The following is a 16,383-nucleotide window of genomic DNA, read 5'->3' as shown; positions in this document are numbered from 1 at the left end:
CTACAGATCCCATTTTCATAGTAATTAACCGTTTCAGTATCAGTTCCACAGGTTTAGCCTCAAAACTCTTTGAATGACTTCTTATCTTCATTCTGCAGAGGGAGCTGTAAACCACTGAGGCCCAAATTTCCAAGTTATTTGGGTAATAATTTGGTTCTTTAGTCACCTAGATTTACCTTTTGTATATTCCCTGCCTTGGTCTCCACATTATGTTTGAAAAGAGAGAGAGAAATCATCAGTGATTATGTGAGCATTTGATGACCAGGTGTAAAAATATTTCGTTTAAGAAGCCCACTTCAGAAGCTGGCACACTTGTACTGTGCTGTCTGTAGTAAAACAGCTTATAAGGATGCCAAGGACTGAAAAATGAACTGTTGTGCCAGAAGCACAATATCATTAATTAGGCTTTAAAGAACTAAGCAGCAATTAAATGGTGCCAAGGTGGGCTTGAAGAGTAGACTTAAGCAAGCTGAAGAGGGAGGGTGTTTATATTGTAGCATATGATGGATTTGGAGTGCAAAAGGGGAGGCTCACTGTTGACCTGCGTACATTCAACTGGCAGGCAGCTGACAGGGCCCTGGGCCAGCTGGACCAGGCTCTACCACATGGACTGTCTGCCCCACAGGCCCAGGAGACGCACCTCACCTCAGGCCCCAGCTTCCACCCAGGCCTGGTCTGTGCTTCAGGAGTGCCTGTGAGGGGCCTTCCTGGTTTGAGGGCTGCCTTGGTGAGACCCTCCATGGGCCTGTTGTACAGGTGGTCCTGTCTCTTCCTGCACGGTCCCTCACCTCGCCCTACCTGAAGCATACTGGGATGTGGACAAAACCTGGCCTTACCACACTGCCCCGTCTCTGCTCAGGTTCTGTGTCATTAAAGAGCATATTGACTAGCAGGTGAAACCGAGACTCGCCATATTGGCAGAGACACCTGCCTGACAGGGGCAATTGCAGACAGTAAGATTCTGTTTAAGATCTCCTAGCTGCTTGGATAAAATGTGATTATTATAGTTAGTTGATTGACAATAGGCTAGATATTTTTTTTAATATAAACTCTGTGTAGGGTAGATCAAAATCTGTCTGGAAAGATTAAGATAGCAAAAGAGTGAATGCTGTAATAAGCAGTAATACAAAATAAAATTTTGATATCATATTGTTAAAATGCGTCACAGTCGAGCAACTTGAATGGTTTGGTTTTTTGCTCTTTTTTTTAAAAAAAGGAAAACAAAAAAAAACAACAGATTAAAATATTGCTCTTCTAGAAAAAAAAAGCCCTGCTTGACAAAATATGAAAGCTTCAGGGTTCGTAGTTATTATTTCATGCTGCCACCTACTGCTCTTGAAACAGAACAGGCAAAAGTAATTTTTTTTTGCCGGTTTTCTATCAGCCTGATGAGCCTGTTTACTACTTTGTTAGGTTATTCTTGATGCCATATATATATATATGGTGTTATTTTTTTTTAATGGCAGTTGTTCTCCAGATCTTCAGTCTGTCATTGCTGTGCCTGTCCATATTTTCTCAGGAAAGGATGTGTCTTCCAAACGTAAAGATGTTGTCACTCTAAAAACAGACACAGGCTTTAGCCTAAGCACTATTTGTTCTAAAATAACTGTAAAATGTTAGTTGAAAGTTGGTGGTACGCGACTATTCTGTTAAAAACTAACTAAAGCCATAACCTCTATAATTTTGTGGTATGCTGTTATGATAACATCAAGTAGTTTTCTAAAGCTTGCTTAGAGGCATAGGAGTTTTAATCACACATATTTATTCTCAGTTGCACTTATCTAATGTACGGTCATTGTTTAACCCCAACCAGCAACTAAGTACTGAATCTCCTGTTCAGGTCCCTTGACCCTACTCTGTTTTATGGCCCTCAGAAGGATTTGGATTATTTTCCTTCCTTTCTCAAAAACTTCTTCTGCTGTAACGCCCCACTCCGTGATGTCATCAATGTATTGAAGGTGTTGCAGAGCTTCACCCTATTCCAGTGCAGTCTGGATAAGTCCATGGCAGATGGTAGGGCTGTGTTTCCACCCCTGGAGCAATTGATTCCAAGTGAATGCCTCTGGAAGTGAAAGCGAAATGTGGCCTGCACTCTACTGCCAAAGGTACTTAGAAAAGTGCATTAGCAATGTCAATTGTGGCATACCGCTTGGCTGCCTTTGACTCCAGTTAGTACTGAAGTTCTAGCATGTCTGGTACAGCAGCACCCAGTGGTGGTGTGACCTTATTCAGGCCATCATAGTCTATTGTTAGTCTCCATTCTCCAGCTGACTTTTGCACTGGCCATATGAGACCATTAAAGGTTGAGGGGGTCCTGCTGATCACTCCTTGCGTCTCTGGTTGATAAATCAGCTTCTGGATGTGAATCAGGGAGTCTCAGTCTGTGTGATATTGCCAAAGCTCAGTCAGGGACAGGGATCAAGTGGTTACATCTTGTTCTGGTTCTGCCTCTTCCTTCTGTTCTTGTAATGGCCTTGCTTCATCCTCCTTCACCAAACAAGATGTTTTGCTTGTCCATTTCTTCTTGTGTATAGGGGTGGCTGACACAGGTACAGGTTGGTTTTCTGGTTCAGCTGTGGTGCCTGTCACTGGGCTTCAAGTGTTGCTTTGCCATCAGATCCAGATACCTTCTTTTCCCCTTGAGGGCACTGCATAGTGTTGAGCAGGGCTCGGTAGGCATGGTCCAGGTCCCAGCATGTTGCAGTGACTTGTGCCTCTCTGTAATTGCCAGGGTGACAGGATACTTCTTCCAAACATTTTACTAGTTTTTCCAGATTCTGCACTTGTCAGGGGAAGAATTCCAAAGCACTGGAAGTGCCCACTGCTCTAAATACTTGCCCATATACCCCTGAAACCCTGCCATTCATAACTATCCAGCCTTGGGGCAGATCTCTGCATGGTACTCTTAAACAGCTGTTTAACCTTTGTGCCTCACATTGGGCTCCAAAAAGGAGTGTCATGGTTTAACCCCAGCCAGCAATTAAATACCATGCAGCTGCTGGCCCCTCAACCCCCTGGAGAGATGGGGAGGAGAATCAGAAAACTTGTGGGTTGAGATAAGAACAGTTGAGCAATTGAAATAAATAATAACAGTAATAATAATAGATGAAACTAGGATATGTACTTAGAATTAAAACACTACCAACCTGTATTTTGTATGGGAATTACTGTGTTTCCCTGCTACATTTATCTTGCATATCATCAATGCACTGCTACAAATCTTGACATCACAAATGTTAATTTCTGAGTGTTTTTGAAGAAAATATTATCCATCCAATTTGCCTACAGTAACTGGAGAAAAAAAGGTTGAGATACATAGTAATGTTGTCAGTAACTAGTACCAGACAAATAATACACAAAAAAGCTCAGTAGGAAAATATACTGTATTTTTTAATTTTGTAGGAGAACAGCATATAACAAATAGAAAAATAATATTGAAGATCCAGTAAAATACTCTGTGGTGATACAGTGCTAGAATATCCAGCTGAAATAATCATCGCGGTGGAGGCTATTTCTTCAGCTTCTGCTTTGCTTTTATGAGTTCTATCTTTGCTTCTCTCTGTGCCTTCAGAAGTTTATCTAAACAGGAACAAAACATAATTTGTCATTAATTCTGTCATTAATACTTTACTTCAGAAAATCAAATAATGGGTTAAGCAAACTAGCAGTTACAATTTCTTGGCTAGCAAATATCTGAAAACTGAAGTTTCTCACATGTATTGAAAATAATAGGTATTAAAATGGGGGGAGGGGCGGGGAGGTATGTATTGCTGTATAACAAAGGAAAATATTGATTTCCTGTTCTGAAAAGTAAATATATACAAACTACCTATCAGAATTCCTTTGAGATATTGCTTTGAATGTAAATATCTGACGGACATTTCTTGTGTGTTCTTGTAACCTTTGCGCTCCCAAAAGCTTCCTGGCTTGCAGCCTTGAAGGAAATGATAAGCACCATATCTTTACAGTTCCCTATTGGAAACCCTCAGTAATCAGAACCTGCTGAACTGTGTTATTTCCTGTATTTCCTTCAAGAAAAACTATCTGTGCTTATCAGTGGCCTTTACATCAATGTTGATTTACAACCACAGCATCTCATTAGTGCATGTATATACTCCCTCTGATTTGAGTAGCATCTGCATTGTTTTGTTAACACTTAACGACTTAACTTTTTTTTTAATGACACTAGGGGGTTTGTCCATTTGTGCATAAGTAACCACTTCTGTAGTTCTTGTCCCTCCTTTAATTTGTGCCCTCAGCCAGTTGTCCATGACCAGCGACCACAGTAGATGACGCCAGTTTTGCCTCCTGCACCCGACGTGCTACCCCAGACCCTTGTGGCCGGGACCCAGGTAGGTGCAGGGCCCCCAAGTCTGGATCTCCTCACACTAACCCTGCAGGCACTTCGCTGTGGGTGCAGAGGCATCTGGGACTGCCCCTGCCCTTCGGTTACTGTTGGAGGAACCTGCCGCCTCGGGGGCCGGGCGGTGTTCGGCCCGTTGGAGCCCTTCTGTAAAGGAGCAAAGGGAGCCATGGCCCGGGGACACGCACACTGCTGGGCGTCGAAGCCCTCGCCGACGATAGCCAGCAGATCCAGCTCCTTGAGGCGGATGCCCAGCTCGGTGACCTCGTCCTCCAGCCGCTCCTGCTCTCCGGGGCGCCGCGTCGCGGACCCGCCCCTGCCCTCCTCCGCAGCCGGCGCCGGGCAGAAGAACCGCAGCGGCTCGTAGGCGATAGGCGCCAGTGCCGCGGCCCAGCGGGGCGTCCCAGTTGCGGCCGGCGGGGGCTGTCGCTGCCCGCCCATGGCCGCGAAATAAGTCTGCATGCAGCCGCCGTCGGCTGGGGGTCGGATGGGCTCTGTGTGGTCGTGGAACTGCGGGAAATAGAGTGGGCCCGGCGGCCGCTGCTTGGTCATGGCGCCGGCCGCCAGTCTCCGGCATCCAACGGCGGTTGTCCTGGAGACCCGCCGGCCGCGAGTCGGCGGCGTTGGGCGCGGGCCCCTCCATGACAGAGGGTACCCGTTCCTTGCCGCGGCTCTTCGATCTCGCCCGGCGGCTGCCCAGTTTCCCCAGCTGGCAGCCTCAAGTCTCATAGAGACTAGCTAAAACAGGTTCTTGTCAGACGTTCGTCTTCTTGAGGGAAAAGGGTCCCTGATTTTAAACAGTGTGTTTTGGATAGCTATTCTATTATGTTATAGTTTTAACTGGTAAGAACAAGAACATACCTGTTCCCTATTCTAAGTTAAGACAATGCATAATCTGAAGAAAACTCTTAACTCTTTCCTTAGTCCGTTACTATTCCTTGCATCAGCAGGGGCTGTGGAGGTAAAATCACTTAGAAGAAGATGAGGAGCCCACTCCACTACTAATGCAGGCATGAGCCGTCTTCAACAAAACACAGCCCGTAGGGGACTATGTGGTCTGGATTAAATTCAGTTTTTAAAGCTTTCCCTTGACTATAATGAGACTTTTGGTATTACCTTTTTCTAGAAGTGGACTTTGTGGATTTTGGGTATGCTGTGCTGTGTTGTGAGCCAATACTAATATGAATGTTTTGAAATTTAGCAGGTCTACAGACACTAGTAGTCACAAGAGTGACAGTCCATGCTCTGCAAAAGTGGTAGGAGCAGAAAGATAGTGGCAGGAGTCATTTGGTATTTTATTTTCATGTGCACCATTGAGGGAGTGTGCTCTGACTTAAGAGTGAAAACCAGCTGTGTTTTATGCTGTGTGCTTACATTATTGAAATTCCAGTACCAGTATGGTACAGGTTGCATATTTTGTGAATGGAGCAGGTATCTTTCAAATAAGGAGTGATCAGATGGGAAATCTGCTAATAACATTTATTATTTTCCCCCCAGTTTATATTAGATTAGACTAGAACCATGTAGAACCGACTACAGTTGATTCTACGTGACAGTGAGAGGAGAGAATCCAAGCATTAGTTGGGCACAGCACAGTGTTCTTTTGTTTCCATGATAATTTGGGAATGTATAGTACGAGTCAATAACCCTTCCTTAACTAGGTCTTTGTGGCTCACTTTTGAAAGCAAAACAGTTTTCATGCAAAATTTGCAGGGAGCTTTACTTTTGAAACAGCAGAACGCCAAGTGCTCCTACTTATCTTTACTAAAATAAGTTTCTATTTATCTGTGAACATACAAAACAAATAGACATATCGCAATTTTATTTGAATCAGATTCAGTCAGTCTTCCATAGAATCACGGAATGGTTTGGGCTGGGGGGACCTTAAAGCTCATCCAGTTCCAATCCTCTGCCATGGGCAGCGACAACTTCCATTAGACCAGGTTGCTCCAAGCACCATCCAACATAGCCTTGAACACTGCCAGGGATGTGTTATTTTACTACGTTCTAAGTTAGCTTCCCTTTTATTGTATGTTTCACTTTGCCATTTGGGTAATATTGGCATACTTTTAAATTAACAATATTTTGAATAACTGAATTTGGAGTTTTTTCTCTTCATCTTTTTTATCACCACAGTAGAGTAAGTACTATCTTGCTGTTGCACTGTCAAGCACACCCTTGGTTGCTTACCTCTTAACTATTAAAGAAGATTAGGTAAAATATTTAGTATTTAGTAGAGAAAAAACAAAATGTAAGTATATCAAGGTGTGTGTAATTATATGTGCACATGGAAGAGAAGAGGTATTAGAAAACCAGTAAGGTTCTCATTACTTTAAAGCCCAATATGAAATTTGTGTAGTGTATTCCTTATGTAGAGAGTGATAAGGAAAAGCACTTGCTTTCAAAAGAACTGAGAAAAAAGAATTAAAAATAATTATTTCAAAAGAACTGATAAATAGAGATTAGATCTTTAGTAAAAGTGTTTGGTTTATGAAGTAGAACTTAAGACTGATAAATATATTTTTAGTGAAGTAGCATTAACAGTCTTAGCTGTTATTTGTTCTTTGGTGGTGGCATGTTTCATACTGTCCTAAAGTGGCTACAGATAACTCACAATAATGTTTTGGTACATGGTGCAATGCACGAGGATTTCTATAACTTACAAGTTTAAGGATGTTTGCATGGAAAAGAATGATAGCCTATTGATAAGCATTTTGATGAGGCTATTAATGCCATTTTTCAGAGTTAAAGCCAGTATAGGTACTTTCATTGGGAGAGACGAAATGTGGTTATTCATTAGCATATGTATGTATATTGTGAAGTTTTGGTCATGTACGACAACAAGCAGGGACAGGATGCTGAGAGATAGCAAGTTTGGTCTTGGCCCTGATCCACTGCAGCAGTTCTCAGTTTCTAGATATCGATCTTAGTGAAAAGAGAAAGGTAACTTGTTCTGAACAGAGAGAATTGAGGCTTTCAGCTGAAAAAGGCTAAACAAGAAAAAAAAAAAGTCACCAGAGAGGAAATTTTTTGAAGGAGAGAGCATAAGTGTTGTCATTTCACAGGTACTTATAACATTTTTCTAGCATTTGTCTTTTCATCATTTGATATCAGTCAAATACACAGTTTATAAACATTTCTGTGTGTAGTGAATCACAGCAATGCATGGGTTTATATGCTAGGTGGTAAAATAATGAACCTGAAGGTTCTTTTGTGTTAGAACCAGATGCACTTTTTAATGCAGAATGCATTTTTTAATGTAACTAGTAATGCAGAACGTAAATTTTTAATGCAGAAGTAGCTGGTCATGTTGTCTTTAGGTGCCATCTGGTGGAGTTCGTGCATCATCTTCCAAGTGCTGCCTTGTCTTTCTGCTTGCATTAGCCATGCAGGTACATACGTGCTGAGCACAGAAAAGGTTGCTGCAAGAATCACAAATTAGAGATACAGAGATTATATAAAGATGACTGGCACTGCAAAGAGGCTGCAGCAGCAGAGTTGGTCAGATTATAATGTAGGTCTTTATAGTACAGGTTTCAGAGATTTCCAGTTCTCAGAACTGTGAAAATTTTCTCCTTCACTTAATGTATAATTAGTGATAGCCTCTTTAATGTGAATCGAATAAAGCTCTTGGTAGTGGTATTTTTAAATTAAGATTATGACATTCCGGAGCTACAGTCTAACCTTTCTTGAGGGGAGTGCGGTCAAACTATTTTAGGGCTTATTTTTTTAATTGTACAGGCATCTTGAGATGATGAGTTACTATTAAAATAATCCCAAAGATCATATTAAGTAGTGAAAGGGTTTGTATAAATTTTGTAGTAGAATAGTAGCTATGTTCTTGTTGTTAGACATCTTCAGGACTTAAGAATTGGTGATATGAGTTACAGTAGGACTTGTGGGAGGAAGTACTGTCATTTTGCTTGACTAAAGATCTTACAAATGTATTATTTTCTACTTTGGCCGCAGGAATAAGGTCCTTTTCACATGTCCATGCAGGTCCTACTTAAAGCACAAGCTAGTACATGATAAAGCAGGATTGCATTTTGGTGCTGCCTCCTGCGGGCAGGTGAGACATATGGGAAGAGACAGAGAAGGGAAAGAAACTAGTTCTGTCTGCCAGGTAGGAAAGCTAGTTGGGCAAGTTGAAGAAAAGATGTCATGCTGTGAGACGTGAGAAAAACTCTGCTTCTAAGAAAGACATGTTCATTTGCCATATCTATACAGTGATATACACTGGTCAGACATGTGCCTTCATCTTTGACATTCAAAATTTATTTCCAAAGTTGGAATCCTTTAGTCCTGGGTTATGCAAATGAATACATCGTATAGGCAGAAATTTTGTGTAGCTGAACTGACCATAATATCGAATCTGAGACAAAAAACATTCATTATGTGCGTTGTAGGCCAGCAATTACAGGTTTGAGCCAATAGAGGGAGTAATATACATGCAATTGATAGCGTGTTGTAACTTGGTACATTTAGCGCATTCATCTATGTGTATTTAAGTGTTGAGACTTGAAGTGCTTATGAAAATGTTAATTTTGGAGAAGAAGGTCTTCCAACAAAGACCGGACTTGCAGTATTCCAGCCACCACTCTTCTACAGTATTTAAAATCTTTTGGAAAGGCTTTTCTGTTGTGGGAAGTTATGGATAGTCAGAAATTGTGAAATCTGAGGGCAGCTAACACGTCCTAATGTGAGCGCCAGCAGGCAATGCAGTCTGCAGTGTCAGTGTCAGTATTAACATTTCAAATGTCATGAATGGTGAACTCTGCTGTTGAATGCTTCTGTTACCATCTAACCTATATAGACTTGAATTTTGCAGTTTGTATGCACATTCATCCATACTTATATTCAAAGATACCTAGGAGAGTGTCCTCCATTGGCTTGATATTCAGTTTGAAAAGTTACAGCTGCTGGCAATGCATGTGGTTTAAATACTGGTACTCGTGAGTCATGGGTATGCATGTGTGTGAATTCTTGTTTTCACATAGACTGCTTTAAGAATCTGTAAAAGTCAGCAAAGCTACAGCTCTTCCACTCCTACAATGAATTTTGTACGGCATTTAAAAAAGAAGACCCAAACAAACAGATTTTCATCCCTGAGACACCCTGAAAAATTATGTCAGAAAGTTGGGTTTACCATGTAATGGGTTATTTCAAATCTGATAGTAATAAATCACATTTTGTGCATTCAGTTGAGAGTTGTGTTGGTCTTCCAAAATGGATATTCTGCCATCTCTTTTTAGTTTAGTAGTCTTTTTCCTGCCCTTTCTAGTTGATTTCATTATCTTGGTTTTCCTGACTTGTCCAATAATGTATCAGCTTCCCACTTTCAATATCCAGTAGCCTTTATTGCCCATCACTTAGATTCTCCATGAAAAATTTTCTCCTGTCCAGGGGAAAAGCTTCTAAAAATCTATACAGGAGCTGCCAGGCTGTACTTCAGATGCATGGCTTTGCAGGCAGTGAGCTGTGACTCTTCTGTTCCTTTCGTTTGCTTCTGCTTCTTACACATGCCGTTTCTCACATTTGTGCTGTTTATTGTGCTCTTTCTTAATGGTAAGTAGAAGACTTATGAGTTCATAATATATTTGTGAACTATTTTCTATATTTGTCACTTCTATTTCTTTATGTTTGGAGTTCCTTCAATAAGGTCTCTTTTCTCTTATTTGAAAGGATGTTGGTGGTGTTCAGCCCAATCCTGATTTAGATGTGTGGCTACTACCACAGCGTATTGATATAAACTGTAATAATTTGAATAAATGTATTGGGTTTGCATGGCAAGGTTTTGGTAGCAGGGGAGCTACAGGGGTGGCTTCTGAGAGAAACTGCTAGAAGCTTCCCCTGTGTCTGATAGAGCCAAGGCAAGATGGCTCCAAGTTGGACTGACCGCTAGACAAGGCTGAGCCTAACAGTGGCACTGACAGTGGCATTGCCTCCATGGTACCGTATTTAAGAAAGGTTAAAAACTGCAGCTCAACAGCATCTGGGAGTAAAGGAGTGAGAATATGCAAGAGAAACAGCTCTGCGGACCCCAAGGTCAGTGAAGGAGGAGGTGCTCCAGGCAGCAGAGCACAGATTCCCCTGCAGCCCGTGGTGCAGATGGTATGAGGCAGGCCCTGCCCCTGCACCCCATGGAAGTCCACAGTGGAGCAGATCTCTGCCTGCAGCCCATGGAGGTCCACAGTAAAGTGGATCTCCACCTGCAGCTTGGGGAGGTCCATGGTGGAGCAGGGGGAGGAGGCTGTGACACCCCCCCCCCCCAAGAAGCCTGCGCTGAGCAGGCTCCTGGCAGGACCTGTGGAAAGAGGAGCCCATTCTGGAGCAGGTTTGCTGGCAGTACTTGTGACTCTGCAGGGGACCCACGCTGGAGCAGTCTGTTCCTGAAGGACTGCACCCCATGGAAAGAACCCATGTTAGAGCAGTTCATGAAGAGCCACAGCCTGCAGGAAGGACCCATGCTGGAGACGTTTGTGGAGGACTGTCTGCTGTGGGTGGTACCCCATGCTGGAGCAGGTGAAGAGTGCGAGGAGGAAGGATTGGCAGAGACAATGCATGATGGACTGACCACAGCCCCTGTTCCTCTCACTGTGCGCCTCTGGGAGGAGGAGGTAGAGAAACTGGGAGTGAAGAAGAGCCAGGGAAGAAGGGAGGGTTGGGGGGAAATGTTTCAAGAGTTGGTTTTATTTCTTGTTATCCTACTCTGACTTAGATTGGCAATAAATTAAATCCTTTTTCTCAAGTCAAGGCTGTTTTGCCCCTCATGGTAATTGGCAAGTGATCTCTCCACATCTTATCTCAGCCCATAAGCCTTTTGTCATATTTTTTCTCCCCTGTCCAGCTGAGGACGGGAAGTGATAGAGCAGCTTGGTGGTCACCAGGCAGTCAGCCAAGGTCAACCCACCAGTATAAATTAATCTATATTATTTGCTATTAATATAGTTCTTTTTACGGAGTTCATACTAGTTTCAGTTTATAATCTGTAGGATTTATTAATGAAATCGATTTCAGAAGTGTTCCACTCCCTTCCCTGATGTCTAGTCTGCTAGATTTGTCACTTCACAACAATACAAACCAGTATGCAGAAAGCTATTTATAAAGTCTCAAAGCACTATGCCAGTAAACTTGAAATTAGCACTGAGCAACTAATTAACAATTATAAAACTTGAAAGAAGTGCTAATTAAAAAGTTTGGAAGAGATGAGTTACAATTGAAATACAAAATTAGCCAGAGACTTAGTGCCTGAAATAGAAATTGGGACTGATTAGCAGAAATGCAAAAAACACTAGCTGTGTAAGAAATGAACTATAAGTTTTCTTTTTGAGTAAGTCTCTGCCAGTCTTTAGGATCAGAAGAAGATATGCTGTTTTGCTGTAAAATATTTTTTTATTTTATAATATTTTTAAAACTATTTTTCAGTGTTGGTGTTTGTTGGTGTTTGTTTCCCACATATTTACGGTGTGTTCGATCGCAGAAGTTGTAGATTTTGACAGAGAGACCATGACTGTCTGCATCTCTGATGATTTCTGTGCTACTGAGTTCAAAACACCTGCCTTATTCTAAGAACACAAAAAGAAGTAAGAAACAAGACGACATAAGTTGTCTCAAAGACTTGGTTAAAGGTTGCTTGGCTAAAGGCGTTCAAGTCTGGTAACTGAGGGAGCCTTGTATATTTTGAGGGTTTTCTCCTCTTTGCCGTTTTGTCTTGTTCTTCTATGCAGTGTCAGGAATGGGGATCCAGTGGCTGCAGAAGTGGTTTAGATGATACACTTTGACAAGACAAGTTGGTGAAGGGTGCATAAGTGTAATAAAACCATCATGAAACTGCAGGCTCTCTGAAGGGGTCATTCAAAGTTGCCTGGTCTTATGCATTGTGTCTTGTGTATGAGTATGTGTAGGGTGATGGAGAAGGAATGAGATAATTTTAAGAGAGCAGAGTAATGTCTGCTTGCTAATTCAGCTTTGATTAGCTGCGTTTGTGTCTGAGATAATGATGGGTGCTTTTTCTTTAAACATGAATCTTTGTCAAACCCTGCTTCTTGATACCAAGTATATATCTAGGATGACCTCATTTTAAAAATGTTTGGAATATATAGTCTGGCTCTTTTCTGGAAATCATATTGTTTTAGGATTGTACATGTCAATGTAAAAGAAGTAATGAGACCTCCTGTGGAGTGGGAAAGATGAATTCTACTGAGCATTAGATAAGAAATATGGATTTGGTGCTACCTCACACATACATAAAATTGTCATCATAGCAGATAAGGTTACACAGAAAAGGCGCAGCTCACCACATAAAAATTAAAGAGAGCCTGATCCATGCCAGCTTTAAAATACTAGAACTCGTGACTAGTCCTGAAGGCAGTCTTGTACCTTGTTCCTGGCTGTTCATATGCCATACTCCAAACACTTCTAAAATTCCTGTTGCAGAACCATTTCATCTCAGCTTAATAAACTCTAATAGGCTTGACAATAATAAGGTTCATTTAATAGTACTTCAATGGGTTGCATATTTCATTTTTTTCCTGTTGTGAAATGCAGAAAGTTGGAAGAGAATCTACATGTCACTCAAATGTTTTTCTTTGTATGTTGGGAGTCAACACTGTCATAAATCTCTGCATTTTCAGATGACAATGATGTCTATAGATCTCAAAATTTATTTGGAGATTTTACGCAAAGCCTTTAAAATTTAGACAGATTTTACTGTGAATTTGCATATGCTCCTAAGTTAAACAGGTATTAACAGACAAAGCTTTTTTATGTATCTGTAAGATTTGTTCTTTATTAGTATACACTACACTTAGGTGCTAAGCACTGTACTGAAAGCCTGTTATGTCTTTAAGGGTTACCATTGAGTGAGATTATTTTTTCAGAACTGTGTAAATATTATTGGCATGTAAAGTGAGCTTTCATTCATACTTGCCAATAGTTACTGTAAAAGATAGGCTCCAGTTATCCTCAGAATTAGAATTGCAGTAGTTGGGAGATGTAGATGGTTTCTAATTGTAGCAGCATTGGAATGTGAGTTGTCTCCAACTTGCTAATAATATTCTTCAGAGCTGCAGCCCATCCTGTCAAGAAATGTGAAATCATATCAGCGAATACAATCTGCACTACTTACATTAACTACTTAGAATAATGGAGACTGGCTCATACCAAACATAAAAATACTATTGCGGTGAAACTGTATTATAATGGTACATTGGGTTTCATTAAGAGGCATTTTCATCATACAGCATAGCTGATTCAGAGCAAAGATGTCATTCAAGTATTTCAGCCGAATATGCCTTTGCTCCCGATTACTAGCGCCATTCATTGTTGGACAGAAATTGTGATCCAGGGAGTGTTTTCTTTGAAGCTGCTTAAGGCTGATTTCTTTTTTGTGTGTGCATACAATAAATCTGTTTCATAAACAGAACAGCAGCTGGTGTATGTTGACTGATTATTTAACTTTCCTCTTTTGTTTTAAACAGATCAAATCTTAAGTACACTTATGGTTAGGCCATTGCTTTTCTCAGGAAAAATCATGACTGTATGGTTTAGCTGTGTCTTAGGCTTTCGGGATGACCATGGTCTGTTGTTGAACTTCTTTGTTTTTTTTTTTTTTGTTTCTTTTCAAGATCCATCAGTTTAAGTATTTGGAAGACTTATGGACTATACTGATAATATCTCATAGTTTAAATGGATTCTGTGCAGTTCCATCTTCAGCTGCTGTGACCTCATTCCTTCTACTGGAAGATAACTTTATGGCTAGCTTGTTGCTGCAGCAGTGCTTTTGGCAGTTCCTTCTGTGTAATTCTTTCTATAGTTCATGCTGAAAAAAACAAATTATTCAGCAGAGAGTGTAACCCTGTGTATCATGAATCTGGAGGAGAAAGCAGAGTATGCTAAATCAATAACTAAGTTGGTTTGGTTTTGTTTTTAAAGGAGTGCCCATCCATCATCATGTCAAGGCAATTCTGATAAATAAGCATGAGAATTTGAAGAGATTGCCAAGTACCACTGTTCATAAGAGCAGATGCAAGACAACCTTAATCATTAGCTCGAGATAATCATTAGGTCGAGAGAGGTCCTCCTTCCCCTCTACTCTGCCCTGGTGAGACCGCATCTGGAATATTGTGTCCAGTTCTGGGCCCCTCAGTTCAAGAAGGACAGGGAGCTGCTGGAGAGAGTCCAGCGCAGGACAACGAAGATGATTAAGGGAGTGGAGCATCTCCCTTATGAGGAAAGACTGAGGGAGCTGGGTCTCTATAGTTTGGAGGAGACTGAGGGGTGACCTTATTAGTGTCTATAAATATATAAAGGGGGAGTGTCACGAGGATGGAGCCAGGCTCTACTCAGTGGCAAACAATGATAGGACAAGGGGTAACGGGTACAAACTGGAACACAAGAGGTTCCACTTAAACTTGAGAAGAAACTTCTTCTCAGTGCGGGTGACGGAACACTGGAACAGGCTGCCCAGGGAGGTTGTGGAGTCTCCTTCCCTGGAGACATTCAAAACTCGCCTGGACACATTCCTGTGTAACATTATCTAGGTGTTCCTGCTCCGGCAGGGGGATTGGACTAGATGATCTTTTGAGGTCCCTTCCAATCTCTAGCATACTGTGATACTGTGATACTGTGATTAGATCCCGGAGAACCACCTACATGTTTGATTGAAGCTTCAGTCCCTCAGTAGTGGGCAGATTGTAATCCATGTTTGAGGTTAGGGTGTTTCAGACAATACCTGTGCCTCTGGGCATTGACATACCAAAAATACAAATTATGTGAAGTGACAAGCATTTCTCTCAGAAATACTAATTCTGGTGGATAGCGTGTTGTCATGTAAAATAGTGTCGTGGTTTAAACCCAGCCAGACAACTCATTCACTCACTCCCCCCCTTCTTGCCCTCCTCCTACTCCCGGAGGGATGGAGAGGAGAATCGAAAAGAATGCAACCCCCACAGGTTGAGATAAGAACAGTTTAGTAACTAAGGTATAACACAAATCACTACTGCTACCACCAATGATAATACTGATAAAGGAAATAACAAGGGAAGAGAATACAGCACCTCAGCACCAGCCAACCAATAACTCGTCCCCCCAGCCTGACCAAGTGCCAACCCATACCTCCTCCAACCCCATAGTCTACCAGCCCTTCTGGGTAACTCTCTCTTACATCCTGGGCACGATGTGCTGTGGTATGAATACCTCTTTGGTCAGGTTGGGTCAGGTGTCCTGTCTCCGCCCCCTCCCGACTTCCCCTCCTCCCTGGCAAAGCATGAGGCTCACAAAGTCCTTGGTCAAACCAAAACATCGGTGTTATCAGCTCTGTTCCCAGGCTGAAAGTCAAAACACTGCACTGCACCAGCTACCAAGAAGGAGAAAAATGACTGCTGCTGCTGAACCCAGGACAAATAGGTCACTTCCAACAAACAACTTTTATATAAGCCTGGTTCCTGTAGCTATGATGATGATGTGGATCATGATGGATTGAAAGAACTGGAGTAAAGCTATGGAAATTAAGTGCGGAGCCAATTAGGAGTTAACGCTTCTCCTCACCTGGGAGAGAGATGACAAGAAGTAGAACTGTTCTGTTTAGGATAAGAAGAATGAATTAGAAAGGGAGCCTAGAGGGAATCCTGCAGTTATCTTGCAGTTATATACATAGAAGTATTTTTTTTTATTATGTAGCTGAAATTGCTAAAAAAATTAGAAAACAGTTTAAATCTCCTAAAGGGAAATGGTTGGGGATTTCCCTCCCTTTTCTCCTCCCCCCTTTTCCCCTCCCCCTTTTCCCCCTTATTTTAAGTTTGGTTAAAATATATTTTCCCTGAAGCATTAGTATTCTTTCTAGGACTTACTGTTTAGGCAGGTCTGTTACTGTCCATTTTCCCTGCCTCTTGGAAAACTCTTTTCCCATATCTTCAACTGACTTATTGGAACAATAGTTCAATGCCCTAATGCAATGAAAGATGGGCTTGAAATTAATGCTGGGGCACTGCTGCTGTTTTCTGACTTTAAGATGTAAGTTT

General features: G+C 41.6%; 1 protein-coding gene across 1 annotated transcript; it reads right to left on the bottom strand.

Moving 5' to 3' along the window:
* Window positions 1-3,364: 3,364 nt before the first annotated feature.
* Window positions 3,365-5,032, bottom strand: CUNH11orf91 (chromosome unknown C11orf91 homolog). The gene is made up of 2 exons (XM_062620346.1): window positions 4,552-5,032; window positions 3,365-3,579 (listed from the first exon to the last, which is right to left on the bottom strand). Exons 1-2 carry the CDS (start codon window positions 4,913-4,915, stop codon window positions 3,509-3,511), a joined length of 435 nt encoding a protein of 144 aa, XP_062476330.1. The 5' UTR covers window positions 4,916-5,032; the 3' UTR covers window positions 3,365-3,508.
* Window positions 5,033-16,383: the final 11,351 nt, after the last annotated feature.

The sequence above is a fragment of the Pezoporus occidentalis genome, unplaced genomic scaffold (genome assembly GCF_034315485.1).
Source record: "Pezoporus occidentalis ecotype Australia unplaced genomic scaffold, CSIRO_AGI_Poc_V1 ctg22, whole genome shotgun sequence".
Classification (NCBI taxonomy): domain Eukaryota; kingdom Metazoa; phylum Chordata; class Aves; order Psittaciformes; family Psittacidae; genus Pezoporus; species Pezoporus occidentalis.
The sequence above is the reverse complement of the archived record's forward strand: the minus strand, read 5'-3'. Positions and strand labels throughout refer to the sequence as shown.